At 62.1% G+C, this 21772-nt stretch overlaps 1 protein-coding gene across 3 annotated transcripts in view; it reads right to left on the bottom strand.

Moving 5' to 3' along the window:
• CHD5 (chromodomain helicase DNA binding protein 5) overlaps window positions 1–21160 on the bottom strand; it is a 59712-nt gene extending 38552 nt beyond the window's left edge. For 2 of the 3 annotated variants that reach the window (XM_078452512.2, XM_078452511.2), the window contains exons 1-6: window positions 20938–21160; window positions 11399–11523; window positions 5756–5935; window positions 2970–3088; window positions 2205–2443; window positions 403–527 (exon numbers count right to left, since the gene is read on the bottom strand). In XM_078452512.2, the coding sequence (XP_078308638.1) occupies window positions 403–527; window positions 2205–2443; window positions 2970–3088; window positions 5756–5935; window positions 11399–11523; window positions 20938–21016 (867 nt within the window). In that variant the 5' untranslated portion in view covers window positions 21017–21160. Of the gene's footprint in view, window positions 1–402; window positions 528–2204; window positions 2444–2969; window positions 3089–5755; window positions 5936–11398; window positions 11524–17692; window positions 17775–20937 lie in introns of those variants that run through there. The other variant, XM_078452513.2, reaches the window with a different exon arrangement.
• Window positions 21161–21772: the final 612 nt, after the last annotated feature.

Genomic DNA, 21772 nt, shown 5'->3' with positions numbered 1-21772 from the left:
GGCTTCGCAGGCCCCGTCAGGACTCTTAAGGGCCAGCTGATTCCCCCACCTGCTACCCAGATGGAGCAGAGTCCGAAGTGAGCCCCCAGCTCAGCGGGGCGCTCTCTGTCCCAGAGTCCTGCCTCAGGAGAGCGGACTGACAGCCCTGCATTCCAGTCCCCCTGCCTCCATGGCGCACAAGCACACGAGCACGCTCACACTCGTGCAGAATGCATCTGAAGGTTGCTCACACACCCACACACACGGCCAAGTACATGCGGTCTCGATGCCTCACACCCACCCATCCCGGCCCACCCTCACACATTCACATGCTTACACACTCGCACGCTCCTGCTCCCAAACCCACACTCCCGCTCACACGCACACACATTCCAGTCCACCTTGTCTCACGCACACGCTCACCGAGGAGCCTTTCTTCCTCTTGTTGCTGATCCCTCCAAAGCGGAACTTGAGCCCGGCTACCTTTCTCCCTTTGCCCTTTTTCTTCGAGTCCTTGGACGCTTTGATCTTCTTCCTCACTCCTGGCCCTGAAGAGTGACCGCAGATAACCCAATAACCCAGAGCCGCGGCGGCTCACTCACCCAGAGCCATGACTTGGGTCAGCCCTCCCAGGGGCTCCATAAGGGAAGGATGGTTCGGCCGCCATCCCTTTCCAGATGAGAAGGCAGGGGACTCAGAGCGGTGAGGTCCTTGTGTAAAGTGACACAGCAAGGAGGACCCGACCCGGTCTCTGCTCTGGCCACCACAGCCCCTGTTCCATGAGTAGTAGAAATGCCGGCCATCATGGGAACAGCCCTGTCCTGTCCCCTCTCCCCAGGAAGGAGCTGTCCCCAGTGAAGCCGTGGGCCCCCACAGTTAGCAGGGCCACTGAGGGCACACCCACCCACCTGTGGTCCATACCTGGGCCCTGGAGGGACATGCTGAGCAGGAAGCCCTTTCCCCAGCCGCCAGCCCCCAGCCTCCAGATTGTCCCCAGGCCCGGCCAACACTGGCACCACTCAAGACTGCCCCACCTCTGCCAATCACCCCCAGGAAACACTAGCTCCCTGGTGGCCAGCAGGGTTGAGGCTATTTTTATGGAACTGGCCACAGGACAATTAGCCACCTGGGAGTCATGACCACCCCCCCCCCCCCCAGCAGCCTCTCCCACCGGCTGAGCAGGGAAGATGGAGCCCTTGGCAGCAGGTGGCCTTGACCTGGACCCTCCTCCAGCTCCATCACACAGCTGAGATGGGACTAGGAGCCCAGCTGTAACCTCCATGGTGCCACGGAAAATCTATCTCAATTTTTCAGGCTCTGAATGGGCAGCTCAGGGAATAGCTCAGTGGCTGGAGCCCAAGAGGAAATGAGAAGGTAAGGCAGGCTGGGGAGGCCCAGGATGGAGGACAGTGAGGGAGGAGAGCAGGAGCAGGCTCTAAACCCCATGTCACTCTGCCCACCAGGCCCCTGCAGAGACCTGGAAAAGGGGTACATCATCCCAGAAACCAAAGCTCCTTAGGGCTGAAACAGTGGGCCCCAGAGCCCCCTTAGCTGCCCACCAAAGTCCCGAGTACCCAGAAAGGCTGAGCTGCTAGTGACCCCATCTTTGAGAGCCCTGGGGAGATGTGGGTCTCTACCCCAATGGGGCCAGAAATCCTCCACCTAGGGGAGGTCCCTCCCCCAGGACTTGAAGTCACAGACAGCTTCTGCTGTCCCTATTCTCCCCCAGAGAGACCCAGACACCCAGCACTGAGTCTGATTTTGTATCTGGACCTCCTTCCAGGTCTCCCAGAGCAGCCAGTCCTGACCACAACCACACCTATGCACGTGCATTACCCCGAGGGCTGGGTGCTCAGACAAGAGGGGTCAACGGGCTAACCTTGGGACCCCTTCTCCTTGAAAATGAGAACTCAAGAGCCCCCCCCCCACTCCCAGCAGCATGGACCTGCCCTCTCCCTACCTCCATACCATGTCGGAGGGTGCCAGTGCAAAAGTCCCAAAGCTCCAAGCACACTATCCCCTCTGCTTCACCCCAGCCCCGAAAGGGAGGCAGGCAGAAGCTATAATGCCACAGTACAGCAGAGAAAGGGCGAGTGGGTCCAAGGTCAACCACGGCCCTGGGTCCTTGAAGAAGACTGCCCCACCTGTCCCACCTGCCTGAGGCTATGGGGTCTGGGGTAGGACTCTGCCAGCAGGGCCCGGTGCCCATCCACCCACAGCCTTACCCTTGCCCTCCTTGGTCTTGGCCTTGCGGATAGGTACAGGCTGGGGTGCCTGCTGGGGGCTGACAGCCAGCGGAGGGGCGATGGTGACTGTCTCCACGGCCGCGGCCACTGCTGCCGCGGCAGCCGCTGCCGAGCTGCCCTTGAAAGGGTTGTTGGCGCTGAATTCCCGCCACTTGGCACCCAGGACGGTCATCATTTTGGACATGGGGATCTTCGGGTTCTTCTTGGCAATGAGCGGCCTGTGTGAGGTGAAAGGCAGGCAGGTGAGGGCGCCACCACGGAGGGGATGAGACCCCCCCACGAGACCCAGGCAGCCCTTCCTCTCCCGAGCCTGGGATAAGAAGCCCCGAGTTCCAGGCTGAGAAACTGGGCAGGAAGCAGGGAAGAGAACAAAGCTTTCGACAGCAGTCCAGCCCCAGACATTCCTGATTCCCTGTCTATGTGGTCGGCCATCTTCTAATGAGGTTCCCAGACCCTGTATGACCCGAGAGACCAGAAGGACGAGCCCGCAGTGAGCCACTGGGTGCCCAGCCCCAGTTCTTCCAGAGCTGAGAGAGCCCATGAGGGTATGGCCCTCGGGATTGACCGGGACCGCCATCCTGGGGCTCCGGGCAAGCAGGGGAAGGCGGGACCACCGGGTAAAATGGCTCTGCCAGGTGTTGGCATTGGCCTGAAAGCACCCAGCACCCCAGGGGCCTTGGGGCTCTGTCCTCCAACTTGTCATTCCCATGGATGCCCGGCCACGGCAGCCGGCGGCGCGCCCACCTGAGGAACTGACTGAAGGCCTTGTAGTTGGTCAGTGTGTGGTAGTCGGCCTCTGAGAACAGGTACTCCACATCGTCCAGGCCCCACTCGGCCATGAGCTGCCCCGAGGACTTGGGCTCCTAGGGACACCCAGGCCAGAGGTGGGGTCAGAGCAGGGTCCTTCTAACCCGTACCCCCACCCCTGGGGCCCCGTCCCAGGAGGTCTTGGAACAGGGGCCGGGGGAAGGGGAAGGCTGTGTCTACAGTTCCTACCCACCCCTGACCCCCAGCCCGCCTGCCCCTTGATCAGAGGGAAGGGCTCAGGCACCAGCTCATGAGGGGGTGTGGGGTCAAGCCTGGGGGTTTAGTGGGAGGGGCGGCGGTTGGGGGAGGCTATATGCACACCCAAGGCAGGAACAGTAACAGAACTCACTCTCTGGGAGGAATGTGTTCTGGAAATTTGGGCACTGGGAGGGAACAGTAGCCTGAAGATGGGTTTTAAGGGGACAGATGTCCCTGAGAAGGGAGCAGGGCTGAAGGGCTGCCTGAGGCATGTCGGGAAGAAAGGAGACCGCCTCAGGACGTCGCCTGGTAGAGTCACACATGGACGCCATGAAATGACAGACCACTGCTCTCTTGCTTCCAGGGCCAGGAAGGTGTGCCCTGGCCAGGGTAGGGGCACGGGACAAATGGCCCAGCTGAAGGCAGACGCGGGAGAGGGTCCCTTGGCCACTGCTTCACTTTCCAGATGGGGCACTGAGACCCAAGGTGTGTGATTCCCTAAGGGCATACAGTGCGGCCTCAAGACAGCCAGCCCAGGGGTCCGATCTCTGGCCTAACCCGGGCCTGCGGGGCTTGGCTGGGGGGTGGAGGTCCTGGCCGTGAGCTCGGGCCCTAGAGCCAGGCTCAGATGGCAGTTCTGATCCTGGCGGTGAGAGCTGGACAAGCTACCTCGCCCCTCTATGCCTGCCTCCCGCCTGCAAAACGTTCCCAGGAGGGACAAGTTAGCACAACCGCTTGGAACGGGGCCCTCGCCCCATTTTGCATTGGTCCAAGGCACCCCGCTGACCCACCCAGCCAGTCGGCACATGCCACACCCAGGCCACAGTCACCGGCCCAGGCGGGAGTCCAGTCCAGGGCGCCACTGGGTCTCCTGCGTGGACAACGATCTAGGACGCAGGCCTGCCTCCCCCGCTACCAGAGGGGGCCGGGGTGGCCAGGAAGCCCTGAGCTGCAGAGACATTCATTCTCAGACACAAGGGTGTGTGTGGCCTGAGCCTGGCGCTGACCCCACGAAGGGCGAAAGATGTGAAAACAGGCCCTGGGTAACACCGCAAGCCGGAAGTCCCCTGGCCTCTCGACTCCTGGGCACTGACCCAACAAGCCCTATCGATGCCCGAGACAGCCCGGGCTGTCTCCTCCACAACAGTAGGCCACCCCGGCACGTGCGCTCAGCCTCCCTCTGTCCCGAGCGCTGAGAAGCAGGCCTTCCAGCACAGTGCAAAAGGGAGGCTGGGGAACCCGCTTCCTGGCCTCCTAATCTCCCGTGTGGGACCCCCTCCCATGGCTGACCTGCCCCCACGACACGTATCCATCCCTGGAGGCACCTCTGACCTTGCTCCCACAGCAGGAAGCGGAACGGCATGAGCGGGTGACATGGCTCCAGGACAACCCTGGACCGTGCCCACAAGTTCACCTTTCAAGCTGTCAGCCCTCAGCTATTATCAGTCACAGATGACTCACAACACACCTGCCGACTAATGAAATCCCTCTGGGTGTCGGGACACCACGGTGCTTCCTAACTCGAGCCGTTGACAGCCACCATTTCTGCCTCACCCAACAGCCACTCCACTGATATTTACGGGGCACTTTTTTTTTTTTTTTTAAACTCATGGCTAGCCCAAACTGAGTCTGGGTGCCTTAAGGGGAGAACAAAGGAAGCAGAGCGCTCTGTCCGGGGCCGCTCGCTGACCTCTCTGCCACTATCCCAGAGCAGGGGGGGCCCAGCGACCTTCCCCTCCCCGAGGAGCCCCGCAGTGGCCTCGGGGACCCGAGGGGCCGTGGCCTGGTTCACATCGGGCCGCTCGCTGACCTCTCTGCCACTATCCCAGAGCAGGGGGGGCCCAGCGACCTTCCCCTCCCCGAGGAGCCCCGCAGTGGCCTCGGGGACCCGAGGGGCCGTGGCCTGGTTCACATCATTCCGCACACGCACAGAGACGCTGCTGTCCCCCAGAGAGAGCTGCAGGCCCGCCCCTGCAGCCGCCCTGACTCGCGCTCACTGGGACCCTCTCTGGGATGCCCTGGCGGCCAGAAATCCAGAGCACACGCTGAGCGCCAAAGCTCCCCCTGCCCGAAGTGGAGCTGTCCAGCCGCTTCTTGCCGGCAGAGGCTCCGTTTGTCGGTTTATTTTCCGAGAGTGCTCCAGAGGGAGAGGCTCCGAACTGGAAGCTCAAGAAAGAACACCGCTTTCCTACTCCAGCAGGTGGAGGAGCAGAAAATTCCCGAGCAGGAGGCTACTTCTGAACGTCAGCCATCCTTACTTCAAATGTGTCCCCGGGACTTGGGGCACGGTGTTCCTCACACGCTTGTGTCCAACCTCCACGTGCAGGCGCACGTACACGCGCATGTGCACACCCACACACCCACCCGCCCCCCGACAGCCATGAGGGGCGGAGGAGCGGGGAGGAAGCTCTGGCCCTTTTCGCACAGGCGCCAGAAGGCAGAAGAACCGCCTTGAAGCCGCGGCCCGTCCAGGCTGGCGGGTCCTGGTGGAGCCCAGGTCCCTGCAGCCGGGCCCCGGGGGTTACCTTCAGGCACCCGTCATCGTTATCATCCTCGTCATCATCTTTCCTCTTTCGCTTGGCTTTTTTCTCCTTCTTGTCCTTGAGTTTCTTTTTCTTCTTCTTATTAGGGGAGTAGTCACTGCCCTCACTCTCCGACTTCTCTTCCAGGTCTTCTTCATTTTCCGTCAGCTCGTCATTGCTCCCCTGGAAGAGAAAGGGGGGTGGTGACGGCAACAGGGGCCCCAAGAAAATCCAGAGTCCTGGGCAGCAGTACTGCTTTCTGGATCATTCAGCGTTCCTCTGCCCACAGCTCAGCACCAAAGCCCAGCCAGAGGGGCTGGCTCGGGGCAGCACTGGGCAAGGCAGGGCCTTGTCCCCAGTGCTGGGGCCACAGCAGATGGTGGAGCGTGCAAGGAAAGACGAGGCCTCGTGAAGCCACACTTCCCCTCCTGGGGAATCCAGGGTAGCCTGCTTGGACTGCCCTGGGGTGAGGGCTCAGGCTCTGCGTCCATCAGAATCAGGTTTCTCTGGACTTTAGGATTTTTTTTTTTTTTAATTTTTTTTTCAACGTTTTTATTTTTATTTTTGGGACAGAGAGAGACAGAGCATGAACGGGGGAGGGGCAGAGAGAGAAGGAGACACAGAATCAGAAACAGGCTCCAGGCTCCGAGCCATCAGCCCAGAGCCCGACGCGGGGCTCGAACTCACGGACCGCGAGATCGTGACCTGGCTGAAGTCGGACGCTTAACCGACTGCGCCACCCAGGCGCCCCTGGACTTTAGGATTTAACGAGTGTTTGGTGAGAGTGCTCGGATCCAGGAATTTGGACAGGACGTGATGTCCAGAGCCAAAATACAAAGCGCACCAGCAAACGGGCGGGTGAAGAGCCAGGGGTGTGAGCCAGCACCCAACCTCTGTTGGAGCTGCATGCATCCTATGGAATTGCGTGCGTCAGGTGAAACCTGTAATTAACGTAGCACATACATCGCAGTTTCATCTGTCCGTGGGCTCTCCAGAAGCTGCTATGGCACGAGCCCACCTTCTCCACCACCCCCACCCTGGCCGTTTCGCCTCGATATGAGACAAGGTAATTTAGGCAGCTCTTAAGCTTGGCTTCCTTGATTTAGTTTCCCCGTCTGTACAGGCAGAAAATGGCCCATTTATATGGAGATAAGGGCGTTTACAGCCAGAGCATCCCCACCAGAAAGGCACTGCCCCTCCGAGAAGGCTGTTTACTCTGAGAAAGCTGTTTACTCTCCGCCTTTCCAGATGCAAGTGCACTGGCAAAGCCCTTCCCAGCCCCCTCCTGGCCTGGGTCTGCAGGAGAGGCTGGGCACTGACGTTCCAATTACCAGCGCGGGGCTTGTCATTTTCGAGCTGGCTGTTTACTGTTTTCAAGGTGAGCAAAGAGAGGCACGGAAAAGATGAGGAGAGAACTGGAGAGGTGAAAAATGAGCTTGAGAAACAGCACGGGGGGTGGGGGTGGGGAGGCCTAAGAGAAGGTGGGGAGGGGGTCGGAAAGGAGAGGAGGAAGGAGAGCAGGTGGGAGAAGGGAAGCGGGGGGAGCAAGGGCAGGGGTCTGTCTGGAGGCTCTTGGGAGGGCCCAACCTGATCTCTGCCCCTTCCAGGCACCCTGTAAAGAGCTAAGAGTCTTTTCCCAGGAGGAAGCCTCTTCCCAAGATACAGCTGGGAAAGGACTCCCCCACGGGCTCCCTGCACTTCCCAACTCTCTCCCACTGGGATCCCTGCTCCCAAACCTTTTATGCTCATTAAGACGCTGAGTCAGTCTGCTGGCTGGCGGGTGCCAGACAGCAAGGCCTCTGCGCCTTTCCGGAACTGGGTGTTTCCCAGAATACTGACTCGCCATGTGCCATGCGGGGCCGAGGGGCAAAGCCGGTCCTGGCTGCTGGTGCTCCCAGGGCAGATGCCAATGCAGAGCCCTGGGACCACAGCTCCCAGCTCTGCCACAGTCCTTTGGAGAGGCAGAGGTCAGATAGGGACATCAATTTTCCCCATGGGTGTAGAGTTCAGCCAGTTGCAAGAGACCATCCTTCCAGAGACCTGAGAGACAGGCTCTACCCCAGCCCTCACCCCAGCAAAGGTAAGGATGGAAGGAGAAGGCTGCCATGGATTTCAGCACCTCGGACAGAGGCTGTGGGGCTGTGGGGCTGCCGGGGGCGGGGCATGGGGCTGGTCCCCAAGCTGCCCTGGGGTGGACCCATGACTAATACCCACTCAGGTGAGACCCGAGTGGCCTGACCGTGGGTCCTGGGGCTCCCTAGGGAGGTTGCAGGACACAGAATGCCTAGGATCACTGTCCCCCGCTAGCACAGAACTAGGCAAGTCACTGCGGCCTGACCTCAGCTTCATCATCTGTGAAAGGGGGATTCAAGAGGAACAAAGGAGAGGGTGTGAGAGGGGGCTGTAACCATTTTGAAATGGGAGAGATCCAAGCACCCATAACTCCAACTCTGCTTGGAAGCCAGAGATGCAGGCCAGATGACAGACTTGAGGACATCACTAGCCTCACCCTTCTCATTTCTGCACGTGAGGACCCGGCTAAGCCAAATGCAAAGCCAGTGTCTGCAGCTGGGTGGCAATTACAGAAGAGGCTGTTGTGGCAACACCCAAGGGTGCACGGACCTGGGCATCTGATGGGAAGCCAGCATTGCCAGGTCCAGGAGTGGCCAGCACAGCTCCAAATGTGGGGCCCAGAGGGAGCAGGCAGGAGGGAGGCAGGGAGGGAGGGAGCGGGGGAAAGCACCTCCAGCAGATTCCACTGTCTGTATGTGCCCTGGAGGCCAGGCCTGGCGCAAGGCCCCAAGCTGAGCACTGCCAGAGGGCTGGCCCAGCGTCCATTCCAGGGCTAAATGGCACAGCAGGAGGGCCAAGATCCTCCTTGAGGAATGAGTTAGTGCTAAGGCAGGGCACATATGCCACTCATCAGTGCCCTAGTCGCCCCCTGGGGTGACAGCAGTGGTGGCAGGGAGAGGGGAGACTTCTCCCTCCGCGGTCTACTTGCACTGGGGAAAGTTCTGTCAGAAAGCAAGCTCTGGTTCCCCAATTCTTCCGACTCACCACCTGTTCCTTCATCCTCCCCAGGCCATGCCTTATCCCCCCAACCAAATGAAGTTCATGGCGCCTGGGCCCACCCCGACTTGCACCCCGATGTCATCCAGGCCCTCCTGCCTGCCCAGGGTGGGGCGGGGTGCTGGCTGAGGGTGGAGGTACAGGACAGGTCTTTGAAGACTGGTTTCCCACTGGCACAAGAAGCCTGTATCCACAGCCTATCTCTGCATCCAGCTGTTTGGCCCCTTCAAGACCCAGGCCTCCTGTTTCTTCCCCCAAAATCTTTCCTTGCAGAGAAACGGGCAAGAGGAAGGGCAGCAAGGGGTTCTGAAAACAATACAAAAAGGAGTGATCCATGAGCAGCACCAGCCAGTGGTGAGAAGGAAGGAGTGACCGAGAACCAGGGGTAGACCAGCCGGTTCAGTATCTTGGAACTTACAGAAGGGGTTTTGGGCCAAGCCATGTTCAGGGGAAGAGACACAGGCACGGAGGGATAATGTCCTAATAAAGCCCGGAGCCAACCTCAGCCCCAAGCCATAGTGATGTGCGAACATCAGTATGACCGTCACAGTCAGGGCTTTGACCTTGATGCTGTCCTTTGGGCTGTGGCAGCCCCAGACATAACTACAGGGGAGACACCTGGTAGTGGAAGAATCTTAGTGGACTCGGAGTCCCCATCGGAATCCATCGACTGCCTTAATAAACACCACGCCCAGGCTGTGTGTGTGAGAAGCTGGGGGTAAGTGGGAGGGCTCCCTGCCCCGACCCCCCTGGCCCCCTGAGGGCACGGCAGGCCACCAATGCAGGCCCTGGGGACCCCAAGCAGCCAGTCCCCACCTGCCCTTCCTCTTCCCCAGCTCTGCGGATGCCTTTTATCCAGGCTTTCCATCTCCCTCTCCCTTCCTTCTGCGCCCAGCGCCCAGCGCACAACACACACGCCCCGCATCTCTCTCGATAAAGGAGGCATTTACACTCAAAAGGAAAGATTCAGAGAGTTGGTCATTCTCAATTTGGGGTCCTTCAAGATTGAGAGGGAAAAAGAAAGAATGAAATATGAGCCTTCCCATTCACGAGTGTTATAAACAGTTATAATTTAGCACTGAATAATTGGTTGCTATGGTAACCGCTGCAGTACAGGTTGAAATCATTTCTCCCTCCTGCGCTGGGTCTGACAAGGAGCTTCATCTACATATGCTCAGGTTCTGGCCGCAGCCCGGTTGTTTTATGTAAATCAGGATCCATGACTTGCTGCCTGTCCCCACCCCCCACCCCTGGCCAAAAAAAAAAACCCGCCGCCCCTCTTCTGCCTCCACCCACTGCCTTATCTTGGAGCCACCAGGTTGGAGATGACGAGGAGCACAGGCTGAAATCCCCCTCCCCGTGTCCTGGGGACCCAGGCAAGCGGGTGGATGGGTGGGGGGCACATGGCCGCCAAGACACTGCTCTCTGGCTGCTGCACCCTGCTCTGGACTCTAGGATCTGACAGCCGGCCGAGCCAGGCTCTCAGGAGTACCGGGGAGGGGGCAGCAATGACCTAAGGGTCACCTTGGGGGCCTGCCAGGCAGCGGCTGGTCATGCACAGGCCTCCCATCCACCCGGCCCTCCGCCCCTTTTGAGAAGCAGAAGGAAGGAGAGAGGGTGAGGAAGTGAGGGGTGGGAAGGGGGGTGGGAAATGAGGCTGAAGGAGAAGGAGAGGTGGAGAAAAGGGAGAGGGAGGGAGAGAGAGGGTGAGGCAGAGGCCAAGCTCAGGCCTAAACAGCGGAGGGAGACGGAGACCGGCCTGGACAAACGCAAACATATGAAAGCGGGTCCAGAGGAAGAAGGGAGGGCGAGACCCGAGGGAGCGGCAGTGGGTATGGGGGAGGCAAGCGCCAGCCTTCCCAGGCTCTGAAGGCCCCTCGCCCTTCCAGCTGCTGAACTACCCCGCCAGCCCTGCCCCGGCCTCACCACTGCAAAGACACTGCCCACCTCCAGCCTCCTTCCTGGCCTGGGGTTGGGGGAGGGGGCGGTTCCTGCTGCACCCTGTGCCCGGGAGGGAGAGAGAGAATTCAGCCCTGCCTGGGGCACCTCTGGTGGTCCTTCATCTGTACTTGGGGACCGGGCAGACTCAACCTAAAAGCCTGCGGCCAAGGAACAGAGAGCATCGGGCCTCCCACCCAGGTCTGCTGCCCATGAAAGCAGCTGGGGGAGGGGGGGGGGCGGGCGGGCATGTGCAGGAAGCACAAGGCCCCAGGATCCTAGATTCCACCTCCCCGGACATCGTCCACAGAGCCTCAGGTCTTGTGGGGTGAGAGCAGTGGCCGCGGCCAGGATGGGGGTCGGTCCCTGCATCCCGGCGTCCTACCAGCCCCAAACCACCAGTGCTCTGGGACATACAGACCACGACCCTGGATCATCCCATTTATGAGGACAGGGCATTTCAGACCCGGCCTGTGAAGCTCTGTACACACTGCTTTTGGTGCCTCGCACTCAAGCCCAGCTCTCAGGACACCGCCCTGGAAGGTTCTCCGCAGGCCCAGGCAGAGCAGCCAAGACCCCATTGGGGCCCTGACCCACCCCCAGCCACCCCGACCCCAGCAGGACCACCCACCCACGCACCTCCTTCTTCTTCCGTTTCCCTTTGGACCTGTTCTCCTTGAGCTTCTTGGATTTCTTCTTCTTGGGAAGGCCCACAGGCTCCTCAGGGAAGCAGTCATCGAAGCCCCCAAGACCATCTTCTTCTTCTGGAGGAGTAAGAAGTAGGAGGGGGTTACTCCGCCTCTTCCCTCAAGGTGGCCCCCAGGGACGCAGAGGAAGAGGCAGGGCCCAGTGAGACGGGCAGCTCCACAGGCACCCACCTGCCGGGTCGGGTCACAGCCACCTGCCAGGTCACGGCCACCGGCCTCCCCAGCACCCACCCCTTCCCTGCAGACCTTGCCCCTGCCCCAGGCTCCTCCCAAGACCTCAGAGCCACCACCCCACACCTGGTGCATGGAGTCCCAGGCCTCAGGCAGGCTGTGCCCCATGTCCCCACTTCTCCAGACCTCTCCTCCCCTCACTGTAAAATGGGACCGTAAAGAACCCCCCCCCCCCGATAGAACCCCGCCCCGATAGGAGAGAACAGTGTTCTGAGCACAAGTGAGTGATTAATCATGAGTCCTCGCTGACACGACCCCCTCCAGGGCAGAAGCAGCCCCAGAGAATCACAAACCCCCTCCAGCTGGCCCCGGGGAGGGGTCGGGGCCTACCTGCGCCCTCCAGAGGCCCACAGTGTGGCCAGGAGACGGTTTGTGAATGCTGGATGGTGGGGACGCACGGGTCACATCACCCCAGGACCACGTGAAGCCACACAACAAGTGTCCGGAGTTGGGAGGGAGACCAACAAGGAGGAAGCCAGAACCCTCCCTTGATGAGGCTCGAAGACCACATCGCGTCTCCCGCCCGAACCGGCACGCGCACCCCCACGCGGTGCACACACCCCCAGTCACACATGCAGGATGCCAAGCACATTCCGGCTGGGCACCCAGGAAGACGTGAAATTCCACAGAGAGATGCTGCATCCGCCACACGTGGGCTTTCCACAAGCGGCCACGCTTCCCTCCCTCCCTCCCTCCCTCCCTCCCTCGTGAATTTAAAAGGCCAAGAGGGGAGCAGGACAGGTGTGTGCGCAGCGGGAAATCTTTGAAGAAGCAGCTGGCTTCCAGCTTCATGCCACCCCTCCATCCCCACCCCTGCCAAAAAGGAGAGGGCTTGACGTGTGGCCCCAGGGCCTCACTCCCACCCAGGAGATCAGCAGTGAGAAAAGGGCAGCGAGCCCCGAGTCCCCAGTTGGGGGGACGGAGAGTCAGACGTGGGCCATGAAGGGGACAGTGGCGAGGGTCCTCTTGGGAGCAAACAGCGACAAGAAACGAACCCCCCAGAGTAGAGATACATCCAGAAGGAAGCCACGGAGTGTCCAGAGTCCACAAAAGGGGTGCTGCATGCCAGCCCGGGGGCCTGAGCACCCCCAGTCAGGCTATCCTACCCGCCCCCCTACCGCCAAGTGTGCCCAGGGGAGCAAAGAGAAGAGCCCCCCGGGATTCTGGCCGTGCGGGGGCTGGGGCGGGACACACAACAGGGGATCTCAGCCAGGGCGGGTCTGCCACCCCGTGACCCCGAGGAAGGTGCCCAGGGGACTCTCATCGGGAAAGACGATAGGGTGTCCCCACTGAAATAAGTTAATAGAAACAGAGCTCGCACCCACCCGGCCCAGGAAGCCTGGACCGCTTGGCGTGGCGTTTGACCCCAGCAGCTGCTCGACATCAGATGCTCAGACACGCGTGTGCACACCCAGGACACACCCACATCCGGCCTCCTGTCCTCCACACAGGTCTCCCTTCACCCCCTGCCTGGGACCCCAGTCCCCCAGAGTCCCCAGGGTCGTGTGGGTGCGGCTAGAGGGCACTGGTGACTCCAGTGGCCAAGCGGACGCCCTCCCACCCCGGTGCCCTACAGGACCCATTCCCACACGCACCACCTCCCCACCAGGGGCAAGTGGGGGGTTGCACCACTGTCTGGGCACCCGTCTGCCCCAAGGCCCCCCTCTGGGGCGGCCGGGGCCCCTGGAGTCCGCGGGGATAGGCAGCAGGGCAGGCCCGAGTCCTAGAGCCCTTCCCATCCCGCTGGGCAAACACGGGCGTGCAGAGAGGCAGACTCCAGGCAGGACCTCAAGCTGCTGCTCGTGGTCACCGTGCCAGCCGCCCCCGAGGGCCAGCTCAGTGGTCCTGGCTGGCACAGGGGGGGCATAGCTGCCGGGCCTTTGGCCGGGGCCATGGCACACAGGGGAGAGCAGCAGGGGGGCCAGCCCAGGGCTGGGTTTGATGTGGGCCAGGTCTTGAGTGGAGCCAGGCCGAGGCAAGGCTGCACAAGCTGACCCTGTCCCGTTTTGTCCCTCTTAGCCCTGGCAAGGGAGGGGCAGGGATTTTTCAGACCGCTTGAAAACGCGCACGGGGACCCCCAGAGGCGTCCTGAAGTGGGGGGTCTGGAGGTAGTGACACAGTTGTCCGTCGACACCTGCCCACCCCCACCTGCCCCCACCTCCTCTGGAGCCGTGGGGAGACTGCCTGGGCAGAGCCACCCCTGCACCCTTGCAGTGCCCAGCGCCAGTTATGTAACAGGCTCAGGCTGATGCAATCGGGAGGGGCTCTCTCTCCCTCCTGCCACCTCCCTGAGTCCCCTGTTCCCTCAGCAGGGTGGTCCCCAGCCCGGGGAGGCCAGCTCAGCACACAGTCACCGACTGGCCAAGTGGCCAGCAGAGCAGACAAGGGGATGAACAGGTGTCTGCGGGAGGTTATCTGCCCGGGGCGGAGGGCAGGGGGTCGGGGGATGCCCCACACTCCAGCCCTAATCCACGCCCAGAATGAGCCTCAGAGGACAAGGCCCCAGACCCTCTGCCCATGGACAGAGCCCCTCCTCCACTCCCAGAAGACCTCACGGCCCAGGGCCATCTGCCTGATTAAACCCCTCCTCCAGGAAGGTTCCAGAGCTGGAGCACCAGGATCAGGACCCCGCCCTGCCCACCCCCATCTCTGACAGACCCTTCCTCTCCCTGCACAGATTCTGGTAGCCCTGAGGACACCCCAGGGCTGAGCTCTGTGACGTTCCCCGCCAACACCTCATGACTCCCCAGCACCCCGATCTCACCCCGGCCTCATCTCCCCGCCCTCCTTCTTCTGCAACATCAGGAGAGCTTCCGAAAGCCAGACCCTCCGAGTTATATCCAAGCACCCTTTCCTGGGCCCGTCTGCTGCTCCCCGGGCCCCCAGCCTTGTACCCTCCTCGGGGGGGATCCCACTCGCCCTGGGGTGAGGGTCCAGGAAAGACCAGCCCCAGGACTCCGTGCCCCGCCAGCTCCTGGCCCTTCCTGGCAGCCCCCACAGCCCTCTGGCCCCGCCGGGCTGTGCCCTCCCGCACCAGCCCTGCCCCTCCAGGGCCGAGGCTCCATCGATCCAACTTGGGCTATAATTAGGACCCATTAGCCTTGTTATCTCTGCTACCTCCTGAGCTTCCAGGTCGGGAGCAGGCTGGGGGGCAGGGGAGGGGGTGTGAGGGGGATGCTGCTCCAGAGACAGAGAGACGGAGACAGGCAGCGGGGTGGAGACAGCGGGGCAAAGAGAGGTAAGTCTGCTGCTTTTTCCTAAGCTCACCCGCAGCCCTCCCACCAGTTCCCTGGGCACATGCTCCGGTGCCCCCCAGGCTGCCCTCACTGAGCCCTTTAAGGCTGCAGCCCAGCCAAGCTGGGTGGGCCATTCTCGGGGGTAACCCGGCGTAACAGTGCAAGTAACTACGTGTCACCTGGTGCCACCTGCACTGGGCTTGAGGAAGGTCACGTGTGCTAATTTGAACCAATTTGTCTACTCCACACAGGAACCCTGAGAGATGGTACTATCATTACCCCCGTTTGCAGATGAGGACACTGAGGCTCAGAGATCTCACGACTTACCCACATAGCTTCACAGCCAGCAGGTGGTAGAGCCAGGAAGGAACTCAGACGGGTGTCTCCCACCACCATGCGTGGTCCTCACCCCGGCCCCTCTCCGGGCACCGGAGCCTCCCCCAACCCCCCACCCCCACTCCAGAATTCAGACTTACCTCATATTTATTTAGCAAGGCCTTTGTGCCGAGCTCGGGCCTCACCCTGGGACCAAGGTGACTCAGATCACCCCTTGGTCTGGAAGGTCCCACAGGGTCCCTCAGGGTCCCACAGGGTCAGAGCTGGTCCACACGCTCACTGCCCCCCCCCCCCCCCCACCGAGCGGGTTATGCTTTGCCCAGCTCCTGCCCCCTCCTCTGGGCAAGAACGCAGCCCCCCAGGGAGCTTTGCAAATGCAAGGTGATCAGATTATGGAGGGAAAAGTTGGGTCATCTGATCTGAGGATGGTCGAAGGATTCGGGGCCCAAGCCGGGTGCAGGGACAAAAGCTCCACTGCCAGGGTCCAGAAAGGCAGGCAAATCTGCCAGCGATGGGGACCCAGCTCAACGTCCACCATCGTCTCTGGGTCTTGGGGAGGAGGCTCCTTCTGTTCTCCATCCCCAACCCACCACCAGGCAGGGGACAAGAGCTGGTGGCCAGGGGAGTGTAGGCTTCCAGCTACCACCCCTTCCTGGCAGGTTGCCCCCAATCCCTTTCCAGATGAGCCTACTTCTTCATCCTTAGATGGGCCTCACGGTGCCGTTCTCATGGGGTGGAGACTTAGACGTCGTGAGACAGAGTGAGTGCTCAGTGACAGCAGGCGGAGCCCGGGGCCCCAAAGCGGGTGGCAGAGAGCGGGTCTCCAGTTTGGGCATTGCCAAGCCAGGGGTTCCCAAGGCCACTCTGAGGCTAGCCAAGGGACAGGGCACCAAGACCAAGGTTCCCATCAGTCTTTGGAGCACCCCCACACCACAGGCCCTCTGCTGATAATGGGGAGGAGGTCAGTACTCCTGTCCAAGAGAGGATTGATAATTTATTTATGACCTTTACCAAAACCCAGACATCACCTCACTGGCATCTCATCAAAGAGAGTGTCAGTTCTGAGCACTCTGGGCAGGCAAGCAGGGGGAAGAGGTGAAGCTTTTACCCTAAGGGACTGGGGACAGGAAGAGATCAAAGAAGAGAGGACAGGGACCCAGGGCAAGCAGGGACAGGACCCCATGCAAAGCCAGAGCACAGGCAGGTAGGAGGAAAGAGAGACAAGGAGGGAGAGGATAGAGAGACGCACCTGAGGGTCAGGGACAGACACGGACAAAACAGGGAAAGAGAGGGATAGCCAGAGAGAGAGAGAAACAGGGGCAAGCACTCAGAGAAGACAGTGAGACAGACATGGGGACAGAGTGGGAAAAAGAGACAGGGAGAGAGAAATAAGGACAGAGCCAAAGGCAAGGCAGAAAGTCTCAAAAGTTGTACCTGCAAAAGCCCCAGAAAGTTAGATACCACATACTGTGTTCGGAGAAGATATTCAATAAATCTATGTTGGGGAGGCAGATGGATGGATGAAGGATGGACAAGCTGATGGATTGTGGATGGATGGATGGATGGATGGATGGATGGATGGAGAGTGGGTAGGATGGATGGATGGCTAGATGATGGATGGACAGACGGATTGATGGATGGGCAGATGATGGCTGGATGGACAGATGAATGGATGGTGGATGGAGAATAGACAGGATGGATGGATGGATAAATGGATGGTAGGTGGTGGATGGAGAGTGGCTAGGATGGATGGATAATGTGGGCAGGATGGCTGGCTGGTGAGTGGTGGTTGTACGGCTGGTGGTTGTTGGCTGGTTTCATGGTTGGATAAACAGATGCTCGGTGGGAAAGTGCACACATGGGTGGGTGGATTAATAGGAGGGCTGCTGACTGAATAAACGGACGAAATGATAGACAATTCGGAAGGAAGTGACTATCTCACAGGCCAAGGCACTGGGCAAAGCACGCTGGTCATTTTCCCTCCCTCCCCCCAGCAAATGGTATTACATACAGGCTCCGTGGAGCCCCCAAAACCCACATGTCCCCAGGGGAGGTGCAGTAAGCTAGGAAAGTATGAACCTTGGGAATCATGGCCATCACTCCTTCCTGGATCCTGGGCTCCAAGAAGCCTAAGATGCTCACATGACTGGGGTCAGCCCTGTGGGCATGGGGACATGGGCCAGTCAAGTGTCTTTGCGGCCAGAGTGGTCACACTGTTTGGCCAGCAGAGAGGCTGGGCTCACCAGCCCTGAGAAACCCACCCCTCCGGCTGTAAGTGATTGACTGGGGTTGAGCAGGCTGGGAACTTTAGAGGAAAAGGCCAGGGGCATCGAGCCACTCCCTCTCTCCCTCCAGCCCCACCATGGCCTCACACTCCCAGCCCTCCTGCAGCCCAGGGCCCCGGGCCCCCCCCCCCAACTTACTAGATGAGGGTGCAAGTCTCAGAAGCATTTCCTCGGGGAAGGTAGGTCAACTGCCCCCCTTTGGATGGTGCCAATTACAGTGGTGACAGTTTATGGGGCACCTATTATGTGCTGGGCACTGTGACCTAAATGTTCCACGTGCACTGTCTCACTAGCCCTCACAATAACCCTCTATGAGGTAGCTAGTGCCATATCCCCATTCCACAAGTGGGGACACCGAGGCACAGGGGCTGGGGAGTTTGCCCAGGGTCAGTCAGCTAACAAGCAGAGGCAGGCTGCACCTGACCCTTGAGCCCTCCGCTCTCCCGACAGAATGTGGCAGCCGCCAGGGCCCGAGCCAGAAAGGCAGGGACCCGCCCCGCCTCCTCCTGGACACAGGCTCGCCCACCTGCCTCGGTGCCAGAGCACTGGTGGCGCAGAGCCCTGTGTGGGAAACAAGAACACGGCTGAGGGGGAGGGGAAGGTGAGGCACAATGGAAAGAAAGATTTGACAAGAGACGCGTCCAACCGCTGCAGATTTGAAAAATTAGCGTGACTGCGCCCCACACACTGGCTCCTCCCCGCAAAAGCTGTGACGTTTTGGAAGCAGCTGGCCCTAGGTCCGAGCGGGTCACAACCATGAGCCCAGGCCGAGGGCCACGGGGCAGCTGTAATGGAGGGCTAGGGGGCCAACTGGCTGGCACTTCAGGAGAGACGCGAGGCCCGGGCTGAAGCCGACGCCGTGTCCAGAGGCCAGGCGTGAGCTAGGGACTCCCAGCCCTCAGACGCCGAGACCACAAGCATCTCTTGAGCACCCAGGGTGCCAGATGCCAAGCACGGCAGGTGATCAAAGGAGTCGCCCTCAAGACGGGGAGCCCACTGACACAGAAGTAACCTGGTGTGGCCAAGAAAATAAAGCATTAAAATTAAAAATAAAATTAAAATAAAATGGCCCCTGAGAGGGACAGGGGTGGGGCCGCGCTTGGGCCAGGCCCAAGGAGGGCCTCCCCGCGGAGACATGTGCGCGTCCTGGGACTGACGTGTCAGCAAGGAGGCCGCCATGAGCAGAGAAAAGAGCAGGTCAGACAGAGGTCACAGCCAGTACTCAAGGGCAGGACGGAGTCTGGAGTTGGAGGTGGCGTTCCAGAAGCATCCAGCAGCCCAGTGTGGTTGCGGCTGGGGAATGAGGGGGGAGACGAAGGTGGTATAGACCAGGAGCACATTGATCTACCCAAGCAGCGGGAGTCTGGGTCTGATCTGTGCTTACAAAGGTGACCCTGGCTGCTGAGGGGAGGGCGGTCAGGGAGGACTGCTTAGGAGGCTACGAAGTGGACCAGGACGGTGCCTGGGGCCAGGGACACAGAGAGGGAGCTGGGAGCTTGGGAAGGCTCAGGGCATCACGTCTTGCAGAAAGACGGGGCTGCAATCCCCAGGCCAGAGGGGCCCAGAGCAGGACCTCTTCCGGGCCCCTGGGGACCACCTCACCCCTCCACCTCGCCCTGCCCCAGAGCAATGGGCACAAGCAGGGAGAACAGGTGGTGGGCAGGGGACTCTGACAGGGACCCAACCCCTCTGGCCCAAACAGAGTGAAGCAGGAGCCCATCAACCCTCCCCATGCTCTGAGCCCTAACACAACCAGGGAGAGGCAGAGAATGGGGGGAAAGGGAACAGGGGACCCCCCATCAGGGGTTCCGTGAAGTCCTGGAAATAAACCTGTTGGTGCAAGTTCAGCTGTCCACTGCCCCATCAGTGCCACAAAGGGGCCCCGCCCCAAGCACCACTGGGAATTACTGAGGAGGACAGCTTAGGGAGGAGCCCGCCTCCCGGGGAGAAAGCAGCCATGGGGTTTCAGTGCCTGTGCTGGGCCTCTGTGTTCCCTCCCAGAAAATGGGCCTAATTCCTTGCACCCAGGGGCAAAACAATGATTGTCCAAGCAGCCCCACCCGTAAGGGGCCACCTCACCCCCACTCCCCTAAGGCTGGCAGGCCCTTCGCAAACTTGGCCGGCGGTCTGAAAGGCGGAGTGAGGCCAGGCTCCCTTAGGGGCCCAGTCTGTGTTAAAGCAAGCCAACAAGTGGGGGGGTGGGGAGGAGGCCCCCCAGTGGGCGGGGCCACCTGGTGGGAATCCCCTCTCCAGGAAGCCTCCTAGCACCCGGGGGAGCTGCTGCTTGCAGGGCCCTCCCCTTCCCGCCCCCTGCACACAAGAGTCGGGGGACCCGACGACGACGTGTAGAATGTCCCATCCGCCCTCCCTGCAAGGCACTGTTGGGGCCAGACAGCACACTCTTGGGTTCGGGAGGGCCCCTGAGCCTCCCCCAAGTCTCTCGGGAGCCCAGAAAGGGCCATGGGCTTGGCGCCGGGCAGCTGAGAAGAGTCCACCAAAAGGGAGAGAGGGAGGGAGGCTGGCTGACAGGGTGAGGCCCTGCCCAGCTGTGCCAGGGGGAGAACCGTCCCAAACAAACGGTGAGCAGTTAACTAAAGGACGATCCAGCAAGGTTACCCCGGACGCACAAGCCCTGCTCATGCTGAACCCTGAGAGGGGCCCGCCAGGGCTGGGGCGGCGGCCCTGGGCTTCAGGCCCGTGGCCAAAGCTGGATGGGCTGGAGGCGCCGGCGGCCCGGGCAAAGTGTTAGGAGCGACGGCCCCAAGCACCCCACGGCCGGGAAAGGGGAGAGGCAGTCAGTGCCCGAGCGCCCCGGCCCGGAGCCCTCGCGGGCCCGGGGGGTGGGGGAAGCCCGCCCCAGCCAAGGCGCTCGCCGGGTCCCCCAGCACGGCCGGTCCTCGAGCCGCTCCGGGCCCCACCCAGAGCGCCCCGGGGAGGGAGGGGGGCCGAGGCGGGTGGCGGCCGGGTCCCGCCTGCCCCCGCGAGGCCAGAGGCGCGCGGCGCGGGTCCACAGCGCGGGGTGCGCGGCGCCGGGCGCCGAGCGCGATTCCCGCCCCCTTCAAGGGCACGCGGGGCTGAGCCGGCGGCGCCGCGCCCCCTCCCCGCCCGGGGGCGCCCAACGCAGCCCCCCGCGCTCCTCCGCCCGCGCCCGGTCCGCGCCGCGGCCCGGGAGCCCCCGACCGCACCCCGCCCTTGGCCCGCCCGCGCGCCGCGCCCCGGAGCTCGCCCGGCCCCGCGCCCTTGGCCGCGCGGCGCCAGCAGGGCGGGAGCGCAGTCCCGCGGCCCGGGCTCCCCTCCTGCGCGCCGCCGGTCCGGCCCCGGGCCCCCGCCGGGCCCCGCGCCCCGCGCCGCCCGGCCCCGGGCGCAGCCGGCACCCCGCTCACCTGACATCTCGTCCTCGTTCTCCATCTCGTCCGCGAACAGCCGCGGCAGCTCCTCCTCGGTGCCCAGCGGGCCCCGCATGCCCGGCGCGGGGGGGAGGGGAGGTGGGCGCCCCCCCTCCCGCCGGGCGCGGTGCCAGCCTTAACCCGTGCGCGGCCGGACGGGCGCGCGCGGCGGGCGAGGCGGCCTCGGCGAGAAGATGGCGGCCGCCTGCCCCCCCACCCCCCCAAACCTCCACCCCCCCGTCTCGACCCCCTTCCTCTCGGCCGCCCTCGCCCCGCTCCCCGCAAAGCCCGGGCCGCTCCGCCCACCGCGCCCCGCAGCCCGAGTCCCGCAGCCGGCCGAGGGTGGCGGCGGCAGCGCCGGCGGCACGGCGGGGGGGCGGCACACATGCCCGGATTGTGACGTCCAGTCTGTTGCTGTGGCAACCCCATCCCATCGTTCCGGCAGCGCGACTAGTTAACAGCCGAGAACAAGTTGGGGGGACTAGTCCTGAGCCCCGGGTGCAGGGGGGCGCACCCGGCGCTCCGGCAGGGGGAGCCGTCGAGGCGCCCGCGCGCCCAGGGACCCGACGGCCGAGAGGGCCGCGGCGACTCGGGCGAGCCGGGCCCGTTGGGAGGCGGGGAACTCGCCCCCGCGCACCCCTGGAAGATCCGCCACCACCGTCGCCGCCGCCCGGGACGGCGCCCTGCCCCTCCCCCCCTCCCCCCCCCCCCCCCCCGAGTCCCCAAGGGCGCAGGGGCGGGGTGCCCTGGGCGGCAGGCGTCGAGCTCCCGCACTTCCACTCACATGCACCGAGAACCTGGCTCGGCCCTTTGGAAGGAAGATCGGAAGAAA

The sequence above is a fragment of the Panthera onca genome, chromosome C1 (assembly GCF_046562875.1).
Source record: "Panthera onca isolate mPanOnc1 chromosome C1, mPanOnc1 haplotype 2, whole genome shotgun sequence".
NCBI classification, from domain to species: Eukaryota; Metazoa; Chordata; class Mammalia; order Carnivora; family Felidae; genus Panthera; species Panthera onca.
The sequence above is the reverse complement of the archived record's forward strand: the minus strand, read 5'-3'. Positions and strand labels throughout refer to the sequence as shown.